A 23,316-nucleotide genomic window follows, 5' to 3' on the forward strand; every position below is an offset into this window, starting at 1 on the left:
CTCAGGCCTCCCTCCAGCTTCTCTGCTGATTGATGGTTGAGCCAGCTGTCCTTGGTCTGTAACGACAGTGGCACAGACTGTATGTAAGGCTAGAGATAAGCACACCTCCCTTTTATTGGGATCTAGTCACAAGGAGCAGACCAGTACAGGTCATTTTCGGGACACAGCGTTGTGCAGTACAGCACACAACGTTTTTTCTTTTGCTGCCCAATGTCCGCTCATGTTCCAATCTCAATTTTTGAAGGTCATTATTTGTGATGCACCTCTCGCTGAGACTGGCTTATAATCGATTGATGAAGTCGTTCAAAGTAGTGGATATTACATGAAGAGGTGAATAGTGCAGTTTACAGTAGAAATATCCCATTTACAGTAGTCCATCTTTCACCTCAAATGTAGTCTTTAAAGACCGCGAGTGTACCATTCAAATAAGTTAAGTCTGATAGCTGAAATATGCCTAACATGGAGAAAAACTTTCAAGACAAGAACTCCATCTTCTATTTACGTATGCCACAAGTCAACTCTGTGCTCTCAGAATGATTGAGTAATGTGGATAAGGACTGGTGCACACAATACATTCTGATAATAAACTGAGAGAACGCTCATGGTTTATATTGCATGCGGGTATGAGTCCCAGATATGCTTCTTGCACTGATTTTTGTTGAAAGTCCTCGCTTCCAATGTCAAATCCTTTCAAACCGATACGCCATCACTTAACCAAAGGGAAGATATGAAGCAAATCATAGAGTACACCATAGAGACGGTTCCATCGTAGAGACGGTTCCAGCATGCTTATTATTCCAGACAGTAATTGTTCACTCTGCAATGATGCCTCTGTCATTTTGCTGATATTTACAAGGCCAAGGCTTCTCGCAGCAGGGGTTAGAATTGAATCTCTGGTGTACTGATATAACTGGATGCATAAAAACATGAGACATTTCTGTCACAGCACAATTCAAGCAGGCAGAGATGACAGAGGGAAAGGGAAAATGAGTTTCAGCTGATTTTCTGACCATCTAAATTTAAATAGTTTTGAGAGGCACAGTTGGAGAATGTAAAAGGTATCCTCCAAGTCAGTGTAAAACATTGAAAATGCATGAAGTATGGGGGGCTCTCGGTCATGTGTTCCAGGAAAGCAATGGTTCTTGTTGCAGTTAAGTGGTCTACGGTCTGCAATGTGTTTGTGGCCAGGGGTCCTGCAAGGAAAAGCAGAACACAGCATTGTCACTGGGAAGGTTTCAGCTGGCAAGATACTGCCTGCCTCAATCCGAAAAGAGCACTTCCTATGGACAAATGGGTGCAGCAGTCTGTCTGCAGCTGTGGAGGGTATGGTGTCTGCCAGGGCTGCACAACTCAGCTGCCGTACTGCAGAGTCGAAAGGGGGCTGGCCCCATGTGTTCCGGAAGAGAGGAGCACGCGCTCCTCAGAACTGTCCAAGAATGTTGCAGAAACGAGAGAGAGAGAGAGAGAGAGAGAGAGAGAGAGAGAGAGCCTCACAGTAACATTTCTGAGGATGCTCATTAGAGTCACAGCCAAAAATACCTGACTCCGAATCCAAGCCCTCCTCCCGGCGTTGGGGCTTAAGCAGGCAGCCGTTACCCTTATAATTATACCTGCGGTTCCGTCCTGCTCATTAGCCTGTTAGCGCGCTCCCCTTTCGGCCCTTTCCCCCGGCCTCCCCGTAGGAGGGGCGCCTGGCGCTCGCTCTCCCGGCTTTAACAAACAGCCTTGTTTTCCATGCCAGTCACCCCCACGGCCCCAGCGGCGGGCGGGCGGGCGCAGCGGAGCGAGAACACCTGCCCTGGGGAGCGCCGAGACAGCCGGGAACTGAGCGCCTCTCCTGGAGGACACGCTTTGCTGTCTCTCACTCAAACACGGGAATTTACTGTCCAACCTCGGGAAAGGCACCACTCTCTCCCTCCCCGTCCCCTCCAACACACGGGGGCTCACACAAACACAAATATGTGCACAGAGCTTCCTCTCAAACACACTGAGCTGAGAGCCCGCTCTCACCTACACACAGACATACACGTAGTTCTCAGACATGGTTGTGAGAATGTGTGAGCCACACCGAGTGTTCGGATACACATACGTGTGCATCAGCTCCCTGTCTCTGCTCATAACTAATTTGCACAAATACACAGTCCAGTTGTCTAAGTGTATAAAGCACAAATGATCTCTCAGACATGCACACCAGCTGTGTACTTGTGTATTCCATATGGCAGGCTTAGCAATAGGGTAAATGGAGCAGTCCAGAGCAAGACTAATCACGCTGCGCTGGGAAGCGTATTGCCTCCAGCTGGACTGAAATAGATTTAATTTCGCAGACAGAACTGCAATGACACATATTTCACTGCACCAGTATACCCTAAAAGGCTGAAGGTAGTATGTGTTCCCAAAAGTATGTGCATGACTGTTTCAAATTCAAATTTGTGTAGTGTACCCATTTGCATATGAATCTGTTTTTGTATTTATGTTTGAGTGGAGTATATTAAATTAAGTATACTTACCATTTTGTTAAAAAATGGTAACATGCCATACTAGCCTGACACTGCTCTCCTTAGGGCTGTATGACTATCACATGACAAGGCACATACATCACTTCTGTTAATGACAACAGGAAAAAAGACAATTCCAATATAGATGAATCATTTCAACCCTTTTCCTGTAACTGACTGCCAAAATCAGGAGAGGCTGCTACACAAGCTTGCAGTGTTTTAATAAGCATTGGTAATTTCCTCATGTGATTTCTCGTTTTACATGAATTTCAGAAATGGTATAAAATATTTAGAAACATTGCCAGCAACAGCAAAAGCCCATTCAGCTATTGATGTACGAAAGTGTGGGCAGTTCAGAACCAATCCACACACTACAGCCTGTCAGTCAATGATCCAACCAATTTTGGCCCTTGGCTCTCAAGCGGTCACCACTGAAAATACAAAATTCAATCGCCAGCAAAGATCCCCTTCAACCACATCTGTCTGGCTCTTATCCATCTCAGAGGGAGGGATGCTGTCAGCATGACATTTTTTTATGTCTTCTGTACACTGAATTAAAAAATTTCTATTGAGTGTATGAAAAATGTGTTGTCTTGTCGAAAAGTATTAAAACACAATGTCCCATGATTCAATAATCCCATTTATTTAAAGATATTATCTTAGATTTTTTTGTTGTTCATCTCAATGGATCAGAGATTTCCACTCTGAAGACGGATGACTCATGACTATGAATGAGAGAGAGAGAGAGAGGCTGGTCTTCTGGACTACTCACTGTTCTCCGTGAACCCCAGCTGCAGAACAACTGGACAGTATAATAGACTCAATCACTCAAACCCTTTCTTGCGTCTCTAACCTAAAAACCTTCACCCAAACCTTCAGCGTGTGATCAAAACCTAGGAAAAGATCAAGGTGTCACTCCTGGCTTTCATGACCAGTGAGGCGTTGTGATTGCCTGTCCCTTCTCCTCAAAGCAAACCAAATGGCTCTCTGATCCACTGCAAATTCCCTCTCCGGTGTAGGAACATCGCAACTCTGAACAATTTCTTTACATTTCACTAAAGTTCCTCAAAGCATACACTCTAATTTAGCGTCAGGCTTCACTGCCAAAACATATCTGCTTTTGGATAAATGATTTATAAATGCTTTCCAGACTCAATATGCCTAAGATATAGATCTGACAATACACTTCTAAGTTATGATGGCATACAAAGGATACATACTTTATCTTTCCATGCAGAAACGATTTTTAAATTCAAGGGTGTGTATGGCTATAATACACTGAAGTGTGTCCAAAAACCACAGAGTAAATGCATTTCAACCCTGAAGACGGATCCCCAGGCAATTTCTAAATGTGTTTACCCAAATACCATTTAGGAAACGAACACTAGCACAGACCAAAATGTTTCCGAGCCAAACACAGTTCCCTTAAGGCCACAGTTCCCATATCTTATATGTTATAACCCCACAATTTTGTTACAGAGCACACTACTGTAATGTTTGATAAAACTTCAAGTACATGCATATAATTCTCACTCCAGCCTCCTACACCAAAACACAACTATCTAACTAAAATGTTTTTTCCCCACAATACACACATTTTCTCAAGAACAAAGCAAGTTTGTGTTACAGTAAGAACTTTTTATTTCCTTTGGTGTTTTGCAAAACGTATGCATCTTACAGGGTAATAGAACTGCTGCTAAACAAGTTCATTTAATACTAAAATAAAGTCAAACTATCATTAAATTAAAAATACATTGCTAATAAATTACAAAGTGTTACGGTTCTGGGGTTTACTACAAGTGAGGAAAAAAAGAGGCACACGGTAAAATAAATCTCTATGCAGATGAATAAGTATCTCCATAGAGAGCAGTGAGTCAGGTTTGACACATCCGGGCGATGACAAAGACAACGCTGAGCTACACAGATAAGAACGTCTGGGAAGGGTGGGGTATTGCAACGTGTCTGGCGTCTACAATGTGGCTGTATAGACTGAACGTTCTCCACTCACTGCTGTGTCAAAATACTGGTGGAATGTTCTTATGGAACCCAACGGTTTCTTTTAAACAGAAAGGACTAACTGATTTGGAATCCCCATTCACAAAACACACCAAGCGGCCATTTTGAAATTACTATCCCCCCCGTTTTACTATCCATTCTCCACAATAACTAAATGAGCTCCCTCTCCACGGTTAGGCACTTTTTTCACTGGATACTTCAGGACTACAATAATACTCTGTGTCACTACTGGACAACAGCACGCACACTACGAGGAGGTATAACGTCAGCCTAATCCAATTTCAACAATCCGCAAACTAAAATTGAGATTTTTGCCAGGCTATTAAACAACTGATGTTATAACGTGGGTTTAGACACCAAGGGTGTTCTATCAGTTCAGTTCTGTCAGTGTTCTATAACCCCCATGGTTGCCACTTGAAGAGTCTGACCGTGGCACTTGACATCTCTTTCTAAGGTCAATACATGCCAACTGGTTGAGGTCAGCCAGCAAAGGAAAACAAGAGTCTTAATCATCGCCCCTGATCCTGGCCCAAAACTGGGACCGAGACTGCAGTGTGGCGCGTTTACACTGTGCTTTCTTGCGAGTCAGTTAGAACTATTTCTACGTTTCGCTTTTCAAGTCCGCCAAGCCTACAGAGCGTTACTGCGAGATGATATAAAGACCATTTCAACTTATATCCGCCAATACACTTTCTGCATTACGGCGAGCGGGCAGCCATGGCCAAGCGCGAGTTAAGCTGCGGTGGATTTTAATCCAGCGGTGGAAATCCTGCACGGCCGTTGAGTGGGTCCCGCAGGCCGAGGTCGGGCGAAGCCCACCGCTCCTTTAAGCTGCTCCATAACGTGCCAGTGATATGTATGTCAGAGGAAGCAGAATGGTGGATTACATTTACACAAGTGTTGAGAATTACACGGTGGTGATCAAACAATGCCACTGTGCAACTTTTTCATAAAAACATCAGGGGTGTACTGCGAGAGCTGGAGAACGGTCATCAAAAAATATTAATCTTATCGTCCTTAATACAAATATATACATTTATCGTCTTGTCATATAAAAGCTACTTTGCATTACTTCTTCACAGTCAATATATATGCTTTGCCACACCCTTGAACGGAGACACGACCTTGTCCACAGCAGGCCCGAAAGCCTGACTCACAATAAGGCTATTTACACTCCTGAAAGCCAGGCTCCGGCCGGAGCGGTGGGCTTTGGGGCCATGCCCGGGTCCCCGGACCCCCCTACGGCAGGCTGGCGATGTCCCTCTTGGGCGGGGGGCCGTCGGGTTTACAGCCGGCCCCGTTGGCCTTGTCCTCGAAGATCATCACCCTGCAACAGACACGGCAATTAGGAGGGTCGCAGCGCCGTGTAGAGGAGGGGTGCAGGGGGCTGTATTCTCAGACTGGAGCGCAGTGCGGATGATGTAGCAGTGGCTATACCCCTCAAGGCTGAACCTGAATCTTACACAAACTCATTATAATACCGACTTCAACAAAATGTCAGAATTTGTTTGGGAACTGGCCGGTACTGCTATGATTTGCATGGTCTTAATTTCAGGTCTTTTTTCTGCAATTTTGTTTTTTATCATTTGACAGCATTTGCAATCACCGGCAAGCTACCAAACACAAATTAGTTGTTTATACGTTTTATGATTTATACACTGATGCACCGTCAGTTGAATGTTGCACATATTTTAAATCTTGTCAGAATCAGCTGAATATTTGTATTAATTTGCATCACGAGGGCTGTGCACCTCTCAGTTGTTTCAAGTCTCCTAACCACGTTCAGTGCAGTGTGCACATCTGGATTACATACATTTCACAACTTTTCCAAGGCGTATTGTGAAAAGATCCCCGATGGCATTTGTCCAGCAACTGAGATGAAAAGGGCCTTGTTTCAAATCCCACTTGGAGCATTCATTTAGCAACCGAGTATACAAGGACATCACATATTTTTCCAAGCTGAACCCAAGAGGCAGACAATTCATATTATGACTATGAACAGAGAAAAGAGTGGATCCAGGGCTCCATGGCAATGCTATGCTGCTCAAATTAATAAGACCATTTTTCTCTTTGATAAATATTATGTCACATATATTAAGTGCTACTGCCTCATTGCCACCACGCAACATTCACCGTGTAAGTGCCTGTCTGTTTTGACAACCGTCAAGTAAATGTTCTTGAAATGCATTTTATCTCACGGGCATAGACAGGAAGAATCTTTCCTATCTAAATGAGAGCAGGGTGTGACGTGTTCTCGGGTCAGACTGACATTAAATATGATTTGGGGCCCCTGTGCTGACGAGGGCCCTGGACGTCCCGCGGCGTTAACGAGGGGGCCGCTGCTTCACAGGTCCTGACGAGCTTCATCCCTGAATGACAAGGCCGGTGCGGACTAGTGCAATTCCAGCGAGCGTCTTTACTTTCCGTTTTTGGCTCACCTCTGCAAAGCCTCCGTAAGCTCTTAAGAGCGCTGATCCCCGCAGATAAACTAGCACGCGGGGAAATCGCGCTCCCCGAGCTCGGGCGAGCTCCTCTCCTGGTTTCTCAGTCCTCACACCCGGCCCACCTGCTGGCCCAATCAGCGCTAATCGAGCACCAGTATGACAACTCAAACAGGTCTAATGCCCTGGCGAGGGCCGTGAGAGTTCTCTCATGTCCAGGATTAGCTGGGCGGCTAGGCATGGTAATTGGTGTCTCAGGATTTCCTGTGCCGCGGGCTGCTTTGCCTACCAGCCCCTGACAGTCTACGAGCAATAATTAAAGTTTGTGAGTCGGAAGAAACTTTCCCCCAACGAGTACCTCAGTACGAGTACATCCACATTTTCGCCCTGTCCTCCTCCTGAAGTGCCCTACCCTCACGCAGCGTGTAATGTTAAACCGAGCTCGACAGTGCCGCTTCTCCGCGTGCCACTTGTATCGTATGTGTTGCGGATTCATTTGCACTTTAACCGGGCTTTGTGTGAAAACTGTGTTAAGGTCTTCGCAACAAAGACAGGATTTGCGTGGAGTGGTTGTGTGTACGCAATTAGTCTGTAGTCTGGCATTCCAGTCGGCAATCATGCACAATAAAATCCTCCACAAACCCTCGGTTGTTATGACTGAACTTATTTTCTCCAGTAATTACAGCAACCTAATTGTCCTTTCAATTGATCCCCTTTTTTTCCTTGTGTGGGAGAGAAAATTAAAAGGGAGCGAGTGTATGCATGATGTGTGTGAGAGAGGCAAAAAAAATAAAAAATAAACCAGTTGCAGATTCCTTCCGCCAACTTGGAGGGCATCCAAACTGATGCCAAGCACAGCAAGGGCTGGTAGAAACAAAACATTTTTTTTTCAATTGGCAGACAAAAGAGGTTTAAAGAGGCAGTAATACATTCTATTTCTCACTGTACTGTGGAGCTGGTGAATAAAGCCTTATCTAATGCCAGCAAAAAGGAGCTGAATTTGTGTAAGAGGACCGGAAAACCCTGCAGCCAGGATTAATCCGCAGCATGACATCTAATATTAGGATTCTGCACTTGAATTCACAGCATTATCCTCTGCCCTGCTGGGAGGTACGCAGAGAGCTGTGTGCGTTTCTGCTCAGCAAGCTCGCAGACACAATTATCCAACGCCAGCACTGTCCGTTCGCAGATAACATCCCTACATCAGAATCGCAGGAAGATGTAAACGTGTCCTGTAAACGTGGCTCACAAATACACCTTCAATTTGGAAAATTACAAAAGGCTTCTGAAAATGCACCTTCCAAGGATTTTCCTTTGAAGTTAGCAGACAATTTCCTTGCTTGTTTACAACAAAAAGCCATAATGCCTTTCATTACACAGCACATACCCATCTGGTGTGGCTAATGGGGAAAATACCAAAGTTTTCCGACTGTCAAGTCAGCCACTGTGAGGTTATGTCAGAGCACTCTGCAGTTGCAGTTTCTTTTCCAGGTAATTTATGTTCCTGTTAAAACACTACAACAATCCAAATGTTCCTTCCTTACAGTCCTGGAAACAGAAACAGCACTACAAATGAGTTACATTACACAATTACATTCAACACTTATTGTCTAACTTGTTGCTCCAATCATTCACGGGGACAGGTGGGGCAGCGAGCTCATTGGTTGCGAGTGATCCAACCGGATTGGGGGGGGGGGGGTGTCATCCTCATTCTGCCAGGTCAGCTGACCAGAAGATAACCAAATGGAAGAGAACGACAAGAGGAAAAGCGCATTTCCTCCCACCATTATTGAACATGGGGTGGGGCGACATGGCTCAGGCCGTAAGAGCAGTCGTCTGGCAGTCGGAGGGTTGTGCCGGTTCGATCCCCCACCCGGGCTGTGTCGAAGTGTCCCTGAGCAAGACATCTAACCCCTAAATGCCCCTGACGAGCTGGTCGGCGCCTTGCATGGCAGCCAATCGCCGTTGGTGTGTGAGTGTGTGTATGAATGGGTGAATGAGACGCATCAATTGTACAGCGCTTTGGATAAAGGTGCTATATAAATGCCAACCTTACCATTTAACATGGGATTACATAAGGGGATCTGTCCAGTTTATGGTCTTTGCAGCTTAGCTTCGACACACATAACGACCGACACTCTGTAAACAGCCACCTGATGTTCCCCATATACCCAATATTGCTTTTGGTATCAAAAAGTATTTTGGTTTCAAAGCTAACTACATGAGTGGAAGCTTAATGTACACAGGTGACTATACACTGAAGGGACTCACAGTACTCGGATCATTAACTGGAACAAAACATCTCTCTCTGACACTCTAGGCCACTGAGTTTGTAGAAAACTGAAAGAGTAAATGTCATGAAAATCCAGGTTATTTGGTGTTGCCAAATAACTAAAAGTGTAGGCACTCTCGAGTCTGAAAACTAACGTGGGGACAATGAAACAGACTCTGTCTCGTCTCACACTCACACTCACACTCACACTCACACTCACACTCACACTCACACTCACACTCACACTCACACACACACACACACACTCACACACACACTCACACACACACACACACACACACACACACACACTCACACACTCACACACTCACACACACACTCACACACACACACACACACACACACACACACACACACACACACACACACACACACACACACACACAGAGCTAACACTCACAGCTTTAGAACAGCCGAGCGCTTCCCCAGCATCATCTTGACGAAGTCCCTGTAGTTGATGGTGTCGCTGCTGCCCCCAGTCACCTCTGAGATCATCTTCTTCATCTCCAGGTGAGTCTTCGGCACTCCAAGCTTCTCCATCATCCTCTTCAGCCCCATCATGTCTGACACACACACATACGACACACACACAAACACACACATAGATACGACACACACACGCACATGCAACAGGAACACAGGAGTCACTCACTAAAGCATATGCACAGTCAGTCTTTCACTGCTGGTCCCTATGGGAGACTATAAACAACATCATATTCACATATGCCGGCTCTGTGCAGCACAGTTGGGTCTTCCTAAAAATAGAAATATTACATTTTATTGCATTGCATCGCAGAAAATGGTACAACAGGAAGCCAACATAGCGCTTTATTGGCTCAGGAGGTAAGAGCTGCCCTGGGTGTGTTGAAGTGTCCCTGAGCAAGACACCTAACCTCCAATTGCTCCTGACGAGCTGGTTGTTGCCTTACGGGGCAGTCAATCGCCGTTGGTGTGTGAGTGTGTGTGAATTGGTGAATGAGAAGCATGACTTGTACAAAGCACTATATAAATGCAGACCATATCATGTAATCTACTGTAAGCTGCATGGCTCACACAGGAGTAACCTAAACCTGTACGTTTAACACCGCTCACCAGGATGGTGGAACTAATGTTAAATATCAGTAGGCCTAACCTTAATATTACCCCGCTTTACGTTAAGGGACATTCGGTCGTTAAAGTATACTTTGTATAGTACAGTATAGAACTTTGATGTTTATCCTTGTTTACCCATGACATTGTCAATCGATACATATTATAACATTAACGGTGGCCTGCTCACCCAGTCTCTGGCCCTGTACAATAATTAGCACCAGCTGCGTTATGCAAGCGTGTGTTGTTGGTTAGGATATGAGCGGTAGCCACATTCAGCTACCTTCTGCTACCATTTCTTTATATGGCCATTTGGATGACCTGTTCACTAAGCTAGCTAGTAATGGTGACCATTTTACTCAGCTATCAAGCCTTGTTGTTGTTACTGAAGTTTAGCTAGCTTTCTAGTTGTGTGTTTTCACCTGTAATTTTAATATTTTTACCGACCAGGAATTTCACAGGCATTCGCTTCAGGGACAAAATATGGATCGCAAACATTTGTTGCTGCTTTCTGTATGCGTCGTTGTTTGTCAGAGGCATTGAGATGTGCGGTTTACATTCTCCACCATTTTCCTCAGCTGCTACGCACCGAAATACAGTCAGGAAAATGGTTGCTGTGAACAAAATGCTGATAGCAGCATCAAAGAATAACATGCATCATAGTCATTTATACAAGAAAAGCCCACAGCAAAGTTAGACAACTGAAACAAGGGAGGGCTTTCATTACTGAGAACACTTTCTGATTCAAGTGTTTGACGTGCACCGAATCAAATACCAACTGACTGTTTTTGTTTCATACAGAAAACAATGCAACATGGAATTATGGTGTTTTAACTGATTGACAAAGCTATACCAAACGCCTGAATCATAGCAGTCGGCAAGAGGCACTGAACACATTCAACAGTGAGGTTACACTGGTGATTAATTAAGTGATATCATCAAAAAAATTCTTGAAATTTTCCTTGGTAAATGGGATTTTGGGTTGGACTGGATTCTATACAAATTCATACATAGCCTAAAAAAATCTGCTAAAGTCTTTGAGCCTCTTTAACATTATGTGAAGGTGAATGGTGTTAAAAAACAGGGCCCACTTGTAGAGCATAGCAGTGTTGTGGTTTTTAGGGGGCGCATTTTCATAAAACATTTCCATCAGTGTTGCTGATTTTGTTGTGAATCAATGTAAAAAGTGATCAAATACTCACCAATATCTCCCTGGTCATTCAGATCAAATTCAGAGTATTTGTCTAAAAGAGAAAAAATAAACCCAAGGTCACATCAAAACATGCCTTTGTGACCGCGCAGTGGACACTGACTACAGACAGTGGTTGGCAGAACCTTAAGGAAACGCGTTTCTGGGACAGATAACACTACAGCCGGTCTCAGGACGGCCGACAGGGGCAGCCTGGGCATAGGCCCGGATTGAACCGCAGAACATCCCGCTCATGATGTAAAGGGGCGTCAGGAGTGACAGAGGAGGGAAGAGAGTCACAATAAGACTCGAGGTGTGTGAAGGCAGAGACAGTGTGGTACACATTGAGGTGTGTGAAGGCAGAGACAGAGATGTACACAGAGAGGTGTGTGAAGGCAGAGACAGTGTGGTACACAGTGAGGTAAGGTGTGTGTGAAGGCAGAGACAGTGTGGTACACAATGAGGTGTGTGTCTGTGCGTGAAGGCAGAGAGTGTGGTACAGTGAGGTGAGGTGTGTGAAGGCAGAGACAGTGTGATACAGTGAGGTAAGGTGTGTGAAGGCAGAGACAGTGAGGTGTGTGAAGGCAGAGACAGCGAGGTGTGTGAAGGCAGAGACTGAGAGGTGTGTGAAGGCAGAGACAGTGTGATACACAGTGAGCTGTGTGAAGGCAGAGACAGCGAGGTGTGTGAAGGCAGAGACAGTGTGCTACACAGTGAGGTGTGTGTGTGTGTGTGTGTGTGTGTGTGAAGGCAGAGACAGTAAGGTGTGTAAAGGCAGAGACAGTGTGCTACACAGTGAGGTGTGTGAAGGCAGAGACAGTGTGATACACAGTGAGCTGTGTGAAGGCAGAGACAGCGAGGTGTGTGAAGGCAGAGACAGTGTGCTACACAGTGAGGTGTGTGTGTGTGTGTGTGAAGGCAGAGACAGTAAGGTGTGTAAAGGCAGAGACAGTGTGCTACACAGTGAGGTGTGTGAAGGCAGAGACAGTGTGATACAGTGAGGTAAGGTGTGTGAAGGCAGAGACAGTGAGGTGTGTGAAGGCAGAGACAGCGAGGTGTGTGAAGGCAGAGACAGCGAGGTGTGTGAAGGCAGAGACTGAGAGGTGTGTGAAGGCAGAGACAGTGTGATACACAGTGAGCTGTGTGAAGGCAGAGACAGTAAGGTGTGTAAAGGCAGAGACAGTGTGCTACACAGTGAGGTGTGTGAAGGCAGAGACAGTGTGCTACACAGTGAGGTGTGTGAAGGCAGAGACAGTGTGGTACACAGTGAGGTAAAGTGTGTGAAGGCAGAGACAGTGTGCTACACAGTGAGGTGTGTGTGTGTGTGTGTGTGAAGGCAGAGACAGTGCGATACACAGTGAGGTGTGTGAAGGCAGAGACAGTAAGGTGTGTGAAGGCAGAGACAGTGTGCTACACAGTAAGGTGTGTGAAGGCAGAGACAGTGTGCTACACAGTAAGGTGTGTGAAGGCAGAGACAGTGTGCTACACAGTGAGGTGTGTGAAGGCAGAGACAGTGTGCTACACAGCGAGGTGTGTGAAGGCAGAGACAGTGTGCTACACAGTGAGGTGTGTGTGTGTGTGTGTGTGTGTGTGTGTAAAGGCAGAGACAGTAAGGTGTGTAAAGGCAGAGACGGTGTGCTACACAGTGAGGTGTGTGAAGGCAGAGACTGAGAGGTGTGTGAAGGCAGAGACAGTGTGATACACAGTGAGCTGTGTGTGTGTGTGTGTGTGTGTGTGTGAAGGCAGAGACAGTAAGGTGTGTAAAGGCAGAGACGGTGTGCTACACAGCGAGGTGAGGCGTGTAAAGGCAGAGCCAGCTGCATGGCAGGTGGGCCAGACAGGCTCAGGGCAGGCCTGGCGGGTCTGACAGCGGAACAAAGGCGACGGTAATGAGCCCTCAAGGGCCAGACGGTCCTGATCAGAGCCGTGGGTAACCTGCAAATCAACACCCCCACAGCGCACAGGCCAAGACAGAACGAACTGAGACTGAACGTCCTTCAGCGCAAACAACGAAACGTACTCGCACACAGGCCAAGACAGAACGAACTGAGACTGAACGTCCTTCAGCGCAAACAACGAAACGTACTCGCACAAATGTCATGCATTTATAGAAAAGCATTCTTCCACAAATGAACAGCAGTGGTTAAAACAGTAAGAGCATGCACATTTGCATCACAACTCTCAAGAAGACTCCCAGGAAGTCATGTTGCTTGAATGTCTAACTATTCCATATGCTATTATTATTGACAGCAATGCAAATAACAGGAATACAAATATTTGCATTAACAAACTGCATACCAACTTGTTCATGCAAGTATTTAAATCAGCCAATCATGTGGGAGTAACTAAATGCATAAAAAGCATGCAGAGGTGGTCAAGAGGTATGCAAGAACATTTTCACATTCATATACATTTCTCATACTTTTTCGTACGAAGGGCACCGGTCACGTTCGATTCAGCGCACCTAGCTTTAGACAACTGTCCTACATGAAGATGTCCGTTATAATACAGTATAATGGGATTAACAGGAAGAAGGGAGGACTAATACCTGATTTGCAATGCAAATGAGTGTGGTCAGAGTTCTGTGCACCAGGTGACCTGTGACCAGGTGACTTGCTCTGCAAGAATTCATAAACGTTCTCTCACGTTCTCCTAAATCAATAATTTTAAGTGATTTGAGCGATTTAAGAACAAATCTGTTACTACAAGTGGTTCTCGCAAGAGGCCAACTAATTCACATTCAAATTTCAGAGAAATTATTTGTTAAACAAATATTAGAAATCTAGAAGTATTCAGTTTTAGTAAATGATGTAAATGACCCTTCAGAACACTGACTGAAGTAACTGCACGTGACTCACTGGTCCCGTAACTGCTTCGGATGACCTCATCCTCACTGTTCAAGCCAAACTAGGGCGGAAGTGGTGGGGGCAAATTTAATAAAATGAGTTCATGCTAAAAATATGCAAAAAAAAAAAAATTCTTTCATGTAAGCCAAAACTTGTTTATTTGAATAGCAATACCACAATACTTAGGGGATGTTTGAAGGGATTGAAGAAACTGCACTTTAACATGGAGAGGAAATAGTTCTTCAAAGAAGAATACGAGGTCTTAGTAGAGTCTCTCAGCTTCACAAAACATATTTATGCATTGTTCTTCATGATTTTCAATGAAAACATGGTATAATTCAGAAAGCTGACAAAAAGAATTTTGGATGATCTAATGATCCCTTTTACTCAAAAACAAATTAGATCAATCCAGGACCAAAATACTTAAAATAGGGGCTTTCGGATATCACTTTCAAAGTTACAAACATTTCAGCTCATTTCAGCTCCCTTTCTCAAGAGATCAATTTCTGTGCTGTTTTTTCAGGCATGTCAGCCATTGCTATGCATGTAGAGAATACAAAAGATACTAAAGCCACGTCAACTTACATCAAATGTAAAAAATAATTCATGCAATACGATATCTGTGGCCATACAAGGCCTTGAGAGCCTGAGCCTATCGCCCTTATATTTTATAAGACTGTGTTATGAACACTTTCAGGTGTAGCGTTTGACGACTGGCCTAAACGCTGCATATTTAAGTATGTAGCTGAGACGGGGTGAGCTCTGAATAAATTATTTGGCAAATTAGTGTCTGTTCCCCTTCATCACTTTAAGGTTGCCTATCGAGCACGGTGTTTTCAGCTAAATAACATCTGCCTGACTTAAATGATTTCACTACACATAAACGCTTCAACTTGCTACCCCTAGTGTAATCTTCAGAATACACGTATACTACAGAACAGTGCTCGACTAACCTGAGGTTTTTCGAACTTGCAGGATTATGCATCTCTAGCGATCACAGATTGCTGTTGCTAAATATGACTTGGGGGTTTACGGCATTATTTTCTACCGTTATCATGTGATACCGTCTTTGCAGAAGCTCAAAAAAGCCATTCTCTTAAATTTTTAATCATGAGAAAACTAAGCCGTTTCCCCATCTATTCAGTCTTTTCCATTTACGGTGCCTTTCAATTCAAAAGCAGAACATCCTGGCAATTATAACGTGGCTGTTTCTGTCACAGAGACGTTTGAGAGGCGGATGATCCTGAGAGCAGGAACAAAGTACGCGCTTGTACAGAACATTCAAACAGCCGCTCTCAGAGGAAAACAAACGGCGGCACCCGGGACGCAACACTTTCGCAACGCGGCCGCTTCCGTTTCAACCTGCTCTGCATCACACATTCGGTGGGCGTCTTTATCGAAGCACAACGACCTGAGCGGTTCGCCAGGCTCTCTCTCTATGCCTAGTCGGGGCCATTAAGATAGATCACTGGATTAACCCATAGCAGGCCCCGTTACAATGGACGGACTGTTTACGGGCAGTCTTGAGCCCTGTAACTGTGTCACCGTGTGAGCTGGGAACAATGCCAATGTTGTTAATGAACTCTGGGCACAGGGCCCCCAAATTCCGCCCTGTCCTATCACAAGGAGGGCCTGTGTGTCCTCCGACTGCGCTCCTCATTTGCACAGGGGCGTACCGCCCACCGCCCCCCTCGGCTGAAAGAGAGCACGTCCGTCACGAACAAACCTCCGCTTCCTCGGGCGGAGGAGTAACACTTCCCAGAATTCTCCTTGCTCTCGCCCCTCTCTCCATCCCTAACAAAGAGTTCCCAGAATGCTCCTTGCTCTCGCCCCTCTCTCCATCCCTAACAAAGAGTTCCCAGAATGCTCCTTGCTCTCGCCCCTCTCTCCATCCTTAACAAAGAGTTCCCAGAATGCTCCTGGCTCTCACCATCCCTAACAGAAGACCTTTTCAGGTGAGCGCAGTTGAGTGAGACAAATGTAATTCCATACATCTGTGGCGAGGGTAAACAGCCGTGGGAGGAAAGGGTGCTGGTTATCGATTCTCTCCTCTGCTCTAAAGGGCTTTTTCATCCACCCGTTCCTAAAGTTCTCATATAGGCATGCGCTTGTGAGCCGTTTACTTCTCCCGAGGCCCAAGGCTGTCAGCAGCCTTTCCCCTTTTGACAAATATCCAACGAAAAAAGAAACACGACTTCAGCCTCTTTCTGCCCAACATATTGTTTACACCCATGTGTGCAAAGTCGCAGCAGTATTATAAAACATATGCAGTAGGCTGGCCGTAAAACCTCAACGCGTTTAACTAAATTTCAGCCTGGTAACCAGGAAAACCTCATGTTCTCACTGAGTCATGGCTAACCAAATAAACAGGAAGAACCACGGTGCAGGTCCAATAAATCTGACCCTCTACATTCCTCAACTGCCGCAGCTGTTTTCCCACTGCAGGCCTCTCAGGCCTGAAACAGAGGCCAGACACAACCAGGAAACCAGGGGAAGGAATGTTCAAATAAATAATTTAGTGCGCAAGAAGGAACTAAAGAAATCACTTAAATGATGTAGGCCTGGGGTCCGCTCACCGCTGCGCCCTCACCACAACCATAAAAACTGATATATGGAGATATTAAAATATAACTTTTTAAGTCCTTTAAATAAATATTATCCTATATTATTCTTAGCTTTTCATCCCGAGTAAGCGCTTTGAAGGTAACTGTACGTTAGCTTTCCTAAAGTACTAAAAACATCTGGAACTAGCACATGGAGTTGTGTGTGTGTTGGAGGGGGAGGGGGGGTGATATTGTACAGCACTTGTATATCATTGTGGCAAGGAGCCATAAAGCCATACAAGAAGGATAAGATAGCAAGGTAATCTAGTGGCGGTGCTCTGGGCCTCTGAAATATAAAAATTACTTTTAAAGGAGTCCAGCTTCTCGGCCAGGTCCTCCTCATCGCTGTACTTCTGGTCCTCCAGGTACTCCTGCAGAAAAAGATGGAAAAACAATAGAATGTGTGAATATTTCAGAGCAGATACAGCACGGTACATCTTCAAACAGAAGGTTCAAGTCCAGCTGGAGGGGGGGGGGTGTGCAAGCCCACCACAGAAGGGGCGGCGTCGTTCTTCAGCTTTTAAAGCGACAGCTGAAACCCAGTACGCATCTCTTCATCAAGCAGTGTGTAAAAGAGGTCAGCTCTCCGCGTTGTGCAGCCGCCTGGAGTCAAGGATCCTGGCCCCACTTTTAGGCCTATTTGCCTTGTTTTTGTTTCTGTGCAGGCAGCTTAGCTGCAGCACTTGAAGCGAGACAGAAACATGACTTTCAATGCGAGGTGAGGCCAAGAGTGAGGGTCATATGGAGTCAATCATTGTACGTCGCTCTGGATAAGAGCGTCTGCTAAATGCCTGCGATGTAATGTAATGTAATGTAATGTAATGTCAATAGATTCATAGCCAAGTGCCCCAGATAGTTCCCACACAACAAAGGGGAGGGGTGCTGAAACACACCCTGCTGTAATCCCAACTGTTCTTTCTCTGCGTTTGTCCTCATCAGAGCAGATCTCCGAACAGGGATCGATGTCAGAGGTTAGTGTTGCACAGAGGGGCGAGGGAAGGGAGTGGAATGCAACCAATATCAAGGTCACAAAAGTCGGAGAAACATTAACAAGCCACTCGGCTGTATACAGGCTGTAAGCCTGTGCCAGCCCAGAAACTGTCAGGCTGAGAGACTATAGCTGGTATTACAGGGAGAAGGCTGGGGGGTGGAGTAGTTGTTTCAGTAGATTGTTATCTCTATGATCGGTTATTTTTGGTACTTGTGCAATGAAAATGAGCTCCAATCCTGCTGATAGGGTCGGGCTTAGCGTCGTTCGTGTCAGAGTCAGGGTCACTTTCCCTGTAGTAACTTTAATGGGCTCTCTAGGAGAAGTGAAAGTATGAAGACTCATTACAGAAGGGACACAACCTCTCAGTCCTCTAGCTTTGTAGTGCTCTAACACAGACTGAACAGACGCTGCTACACAAAAGAAAAAAGGAATATACTTAAATATTTAAAAAGCAATTTGGTTTAATCAGTAATATTAATACTTGCATCAAATGTATTTGGTCATGCCGCTGATATGATATCAAGGGACTGGCCTGTTGACCTCAATATTATTAAGCTAGCCAGCAAGAAACTGTTCGCACTTGCAAGCTAGGCTATATTACCAGTGATGTTATTCCACCAGCATATAAATCATTTTCATGCACAAGGAAAAGTGGTATTAAAATAATAAACTATTTTGAGAGTGGCATCTGGCATTCCTGAACAGAAGCACATTATTATTATTATAAAACGCATAGTCTAGCCTAGCCTAATACTGTGTTTCCATGAACTCGAAGTGGACAAACACCACACTCACAGGGCTTCCAAACCAAAGTTCACCTGAAACAGCCATGCACGATAACAGCAATCATTGCTAAACCAGAACAGCATAAAGTCACAACTTCTGGGTCAGACTGACGGTTGGACGGCACTGTGAGGCACCTGACGGGTCACCAGATGACACATCGAATTCCTCCACGCCAGGGAATCTGACACAGCAGGGGAAAGTTACGTGGGGGGCGGTGTAGGATGAACGAGCCATCCTTTTCCCAGCAAAGGCAGCACACTGGTGTGTGGAGGGACGTCAGGGCCGACCTCTCCCGGAGCGCTGGAATCATCTTGAAGCCGCTGGATGGGGGCCCATGTGTGCTGGGAGCTCCGTTAGCGCTGATCCAAGAGCAGATTCCTCACTTTATTAAAACACTGAGCAGGCTGCCGGTGTGGAGGAGGGGCCTTCAGCAAAACCCAGGGAGATTCATGAGCGGAGCCAGCACTGACCTGCATTTCTGCGGGCTCGAGTGAGTAGGTGTGTGTGTGTGTGTGTGTGTCTACAAGAGCGAGTGGTAATGTGTACAGTGGTCCAGCGTATGTGTGGGATGTACCGACAAAGGGAACTTTCAAAAGCAGCAGGGCCATGAGTCTGAGTCAACTTTGATACAAAAGGAGTGTAACAACAGAAAGAGTGCCACGCAGGGACCCTGCACACAGAAACACAGCAGGCTCAAGTCCTGCAAACACAGCATCTACCGCCGCCACAGATAGAAAAAAGACCGTCCTAAAAGAGCCACACTCTAAATCCTAACTAGGGCACACCGCATCAACTGCTGCTGCACCAAATATTAAATCACGACACGTGAAACCTGATTAATTCCATATTAAAGGCTGCAATGCCATTGTGGAAATTAATCATATTTCATGGACACAAACTTTTGTAACTGTTCTGAAAGTGACTGTACACAAATAAAAGAAGTGCACTTGGCTTACATGTACACAACGATGTGTGGTCCGTTGTCATCCTCTTTACGCTACTGTTTATTCAGTAGCTTTAGTAGACTTAAGTAGCTGCAGCTGCAAATGCATGAGTTAGCCTACATTTGAGCTTAATTCAGTGTCCTTATTTACCTCCTAGCACGCTATGATTTTGGTCTGTGGGAGGTCACACTATTTGCTGAAAAAAAAAAAAAAAAAAAAAAACTTCAGTCAGCAAACACATTCCAAATATAAAATTATCTCTGTGACCTTCATGTGCCTCCCCAGCAGTATTGGGCAGTTTTACAAGTCTGCAAAATGGACAGAAACTCCCTCACCTTACCGAGGCAAAAAAACCACCCCAAATATCTTTGCAACCACGTTCATGCAATTCACTTGCTCAACAGATTATCCAGGGTCTGCTACAGTGGGTTTAAGGTCCTCGTCACTGCAAAATCCAGCGTAGGTGTAATCGCGACAACTGGTCTGGCGATTGCAAGAAGTCATTTCATGTTCTTTCCCATGCCTCATTTGCTGACCAGCATGTTCTATCATGCCTTTAAGTAAGTGTTGTTGCCACAATGTCTGACAGTGGACCACTGAAGCATGGGACAGCTGAAAAATTGCAGAGGCAACTCAGTATGTCCGAATCTAAGTATATGTACGCCTGGTTGTACTTGTCAAATATAAATAATACACCCAGTCTAACACGGGTTGTTTGTCAACAATATTTAGATTAGGTGTAACTTATATTTTTCACATGTCCCGTACTAGATCAGCTGCATTTAATTATAATGTAATGTGTGCTGCTGACCTTCATGAGGGCGTGTTATTGTTTATCCGTGTACACAGACATCGCTGCTTAGGAGTAAGCATGATTAATAGCACAAACTGTTCCCACCTGCTTTTCGCTGTGAACTGATTTTCTCAGCACTTTAGCTTCTCATGAGACCAAATGGCACAGGCACCGGTCTACTTGTCAGACAGCCAGTTCCAGGCTGAGAGCAGCTGTGTGAGTTGCGACAAGGAGCTAAGCGGCGAGAGTGCGGCTCAAATGGCGTACAACCAGTCCACACAATGGTCTCATTCTTCCATTGGCCACCTGTTCCCCCTGTCCACAAGGAGATGGTCGGCTCTCCGGGGGCAAGGTCGGTACAGTGAAAGGGTAGGGGACGGGTTAGAGCTCACAGGGATCTCCCTTTCGCGCGATAATGTAAACTGGGTCAGATCTAAGGGTGGGATACATGGTTCAATTTGCAAGCTAACAGTGTTCTGTAAATGGCCTGTAGTTTTATCTGTAAGAGGATGGCAAAATTTGGTTCTGGTCGGATTAAGTTAATGCGTGCTCCAGCACAGACCAGACAGCTGTGACATAGGTGTGCAACAAGTGGCCAGCTAGTACAGTCAGGTAACTTACCCGCATATATGGAATGATGGACACAACTGAATTTAAGTTTGATTGGAAGCTAAGTTAGCTAACGGTAACGTATTACGCGCCAACAAAATTCGCGTAACAAGATGGCATAATAACACCTAGTTTTGATTAGCACGGTAATGTATTAAATTAGACGGCGAACTACTAAACAAAATTGTAAGGTCTGATAATTTATGGAGTCATCTAACTTACAACAGTAGCTAAGTCGTCAGCTAACTTAGCTATATTACGTTAGTCGCCCAATCAAAATGATACAGAATTGAGGCAGCCAGCGGTCTAACGTTAGCCCTAGTAGTATTGAACACCAACGGAAAAAGCTGGAGAGCGGCAGCTAGCTTGTATTAGCAATCAAGGTCGGTTTCATTACAAATAACTGCCAATTGAAGATTCATCCATACCTTGTTGATTTCTTCCAGTCTATCCCTTTGTTGTGCTTTTAGAAATCCAAACGCTTTCCCACCTGCAAAAATATTCTGTTAAAATCACGAAATGTTGTAACGTTATTTGAATATCATCCACACTCTGCTATGGGGCTCTCTAACCTTAGCAGACATTCCCATGGAAGTCACAGGATTAAACGTTCTTTTAGCTATTTGATTAGCTATGCTATTTCAGTCATTTTGTCGTTTTAACGTACCTTGTAGATTCTGATTCGATGGCATTTTGTACGCTTTTACAATGTAATTGACAGAAAGGACAAATTCGGCCAACGCTGCCCGTCTCCACGCTCTTCTCCACACACCGCTCTAAACGCTATCGCACGGGTCGCCAGGGGACGGACACATTGATGCTCCGCGTGCTTGTGGATATCATAGTAAAATCTATCAGCAGACCCCAGTGGTGTAAATTGAAACTACATCAACAAGTCAGCTTGATTTCACAGGGGGACGCATAGCCTACAGACGAGAGAGTGCCATCTAATATTAAAAACTTGTATCCCAAATTGATGTTACGGATTCTAGTTTATGTTTAGCATTACATTATCTGCAGCCTATGTATAATTATTCATAATATATTCCCCCAGCAGGACAAGGAATTGCCATTTTTATTACGATCTCTGTAATTATTCAAATGTATTTTCTCTGTTCTTGGACACAAGCCAGCATTAATCAGGTTCACTTGGCTGATTCTTACTCCTCTTAATTTTGCTTTGCTCATGAAATTGTTTACCTATTGGTTTACTATATATATATATATACACACACACTCATCGAGCACTTTATTTTACTTTATGACACCTACTCATTCATGCGATTATCTAATCAGCCAATTGTGTGGCAGCAGTGCAATGCATACAATCATGTAGATATGGGTCAGGAGCTATAGTTTGTAGAGATTAGATGGTTAATTGAATTCAAATTTTGTATTTCTTGTGATATTATTGTTATTTATCCTCTCTTGATTTCTGAAAATTAAATGATTTAATGGATCACTTGTTTGTGTTTGTCATAGCTCCATCAAGCCACCTTCTGCTGCCGCATAAAACAATATTTGAGAAACCTGTTAGGAATAGAGAGAAGTTCCTTTGGGTGTTTACTGTGTTGTCTACGGAAGTTCCTATATTTAGTTCTCTGAATAATAAGGTGTATTCTTCAAGCAGTTAATGATTCACACTTTCTTTCAAGAATAACACTTCTGATGTTGTATCTGTTGGCACAGTAGTGTTCTATAAGCAAGCCTGTAGGCTCACAGACTTATTATCACCTTTTCTGGGTGACCGTCACTCATTTCTTATGTAAATTTTACATGTGTTCTATGTGAATGAAAGGTGCTGTGTTGTATCCCTTTACTTTTTGAACAACTGATTAAAATAACATGGTCCCAGAAAAGAAAACCATAGGGTTTAATGAAAAGAACACAAATGCCAAAAGTTGGCATTTTAGTGTAAAAAAAAGTTTCAATCATTTCCCCATGTTTTTAAAAAAAAAATTTATTCTGTGGGTGAAAGAGACAGTCAGATTCTTTCGATTCCCAAAGCTCAACTGTCTCAACATGGCCATCTAATCCTCCCTGTAAAATCAATGCAGTAATGTCCTCCCTTCCGACCGAAGTGGTAATCATTCTGCCACAAAGTGGTTGCTGTGCTGGTTGAGATGAGGATGCTCCTCCAATGAGAAGCACGCTGAGATGTGCGTAATATACAGTACATGTAGTCCAATGTTAGTATACCTAGATGCCACCAGTCACTACA

General features: G+C 44.7%; 1 protein-coding gene across 1 annotated transcript; it reads right to left on the bottom strand.

Moving 5' to 3' along the window:
* Window positions 1-4,112: 4,112 nt before the first annotated feature.
* aif1l (allograft inflammatory factor 1-like) lies at window positions 4,113-21,950 on the bottom strand. The gene is made up of 6 exons (XM_061262592.1): window positions 21,763-21,950; window positions 21,524-21,585; window positions 17,277-17,343; window positions 11,537-11,578; window positions 9,646-9,808; window positions 4,113-5,838 (listed from the first exon to the last, which is right to left on the bottom strand). Exons 1-6 carry the CDS (start codon window positions 21,785-21,787, stop codon window positions 5,751-5,753), a joined length of 447 nt encoding a protein of 148 aa, XP_061118576.1. The 5' UTR covers window positions 21,788-21,950; the 3' UTR covers window positions 4,113-5,750.
* Between the last annotated feature and the right edge of the window lie 1,366 nt (window positions 21,951-23,316).

This window comes from Conger conger, chromosome 12, assembly GCF_963514075.1.
Source record: "Conger conger chromosome 12, fConCon1.1, whole genome shotgun sequence".
Lineage (NCBI taxonomy): Eukaryota > Metazoa > Chordata > Actinopteri > Anguilliformes > Congridae > Conger > Conger conger.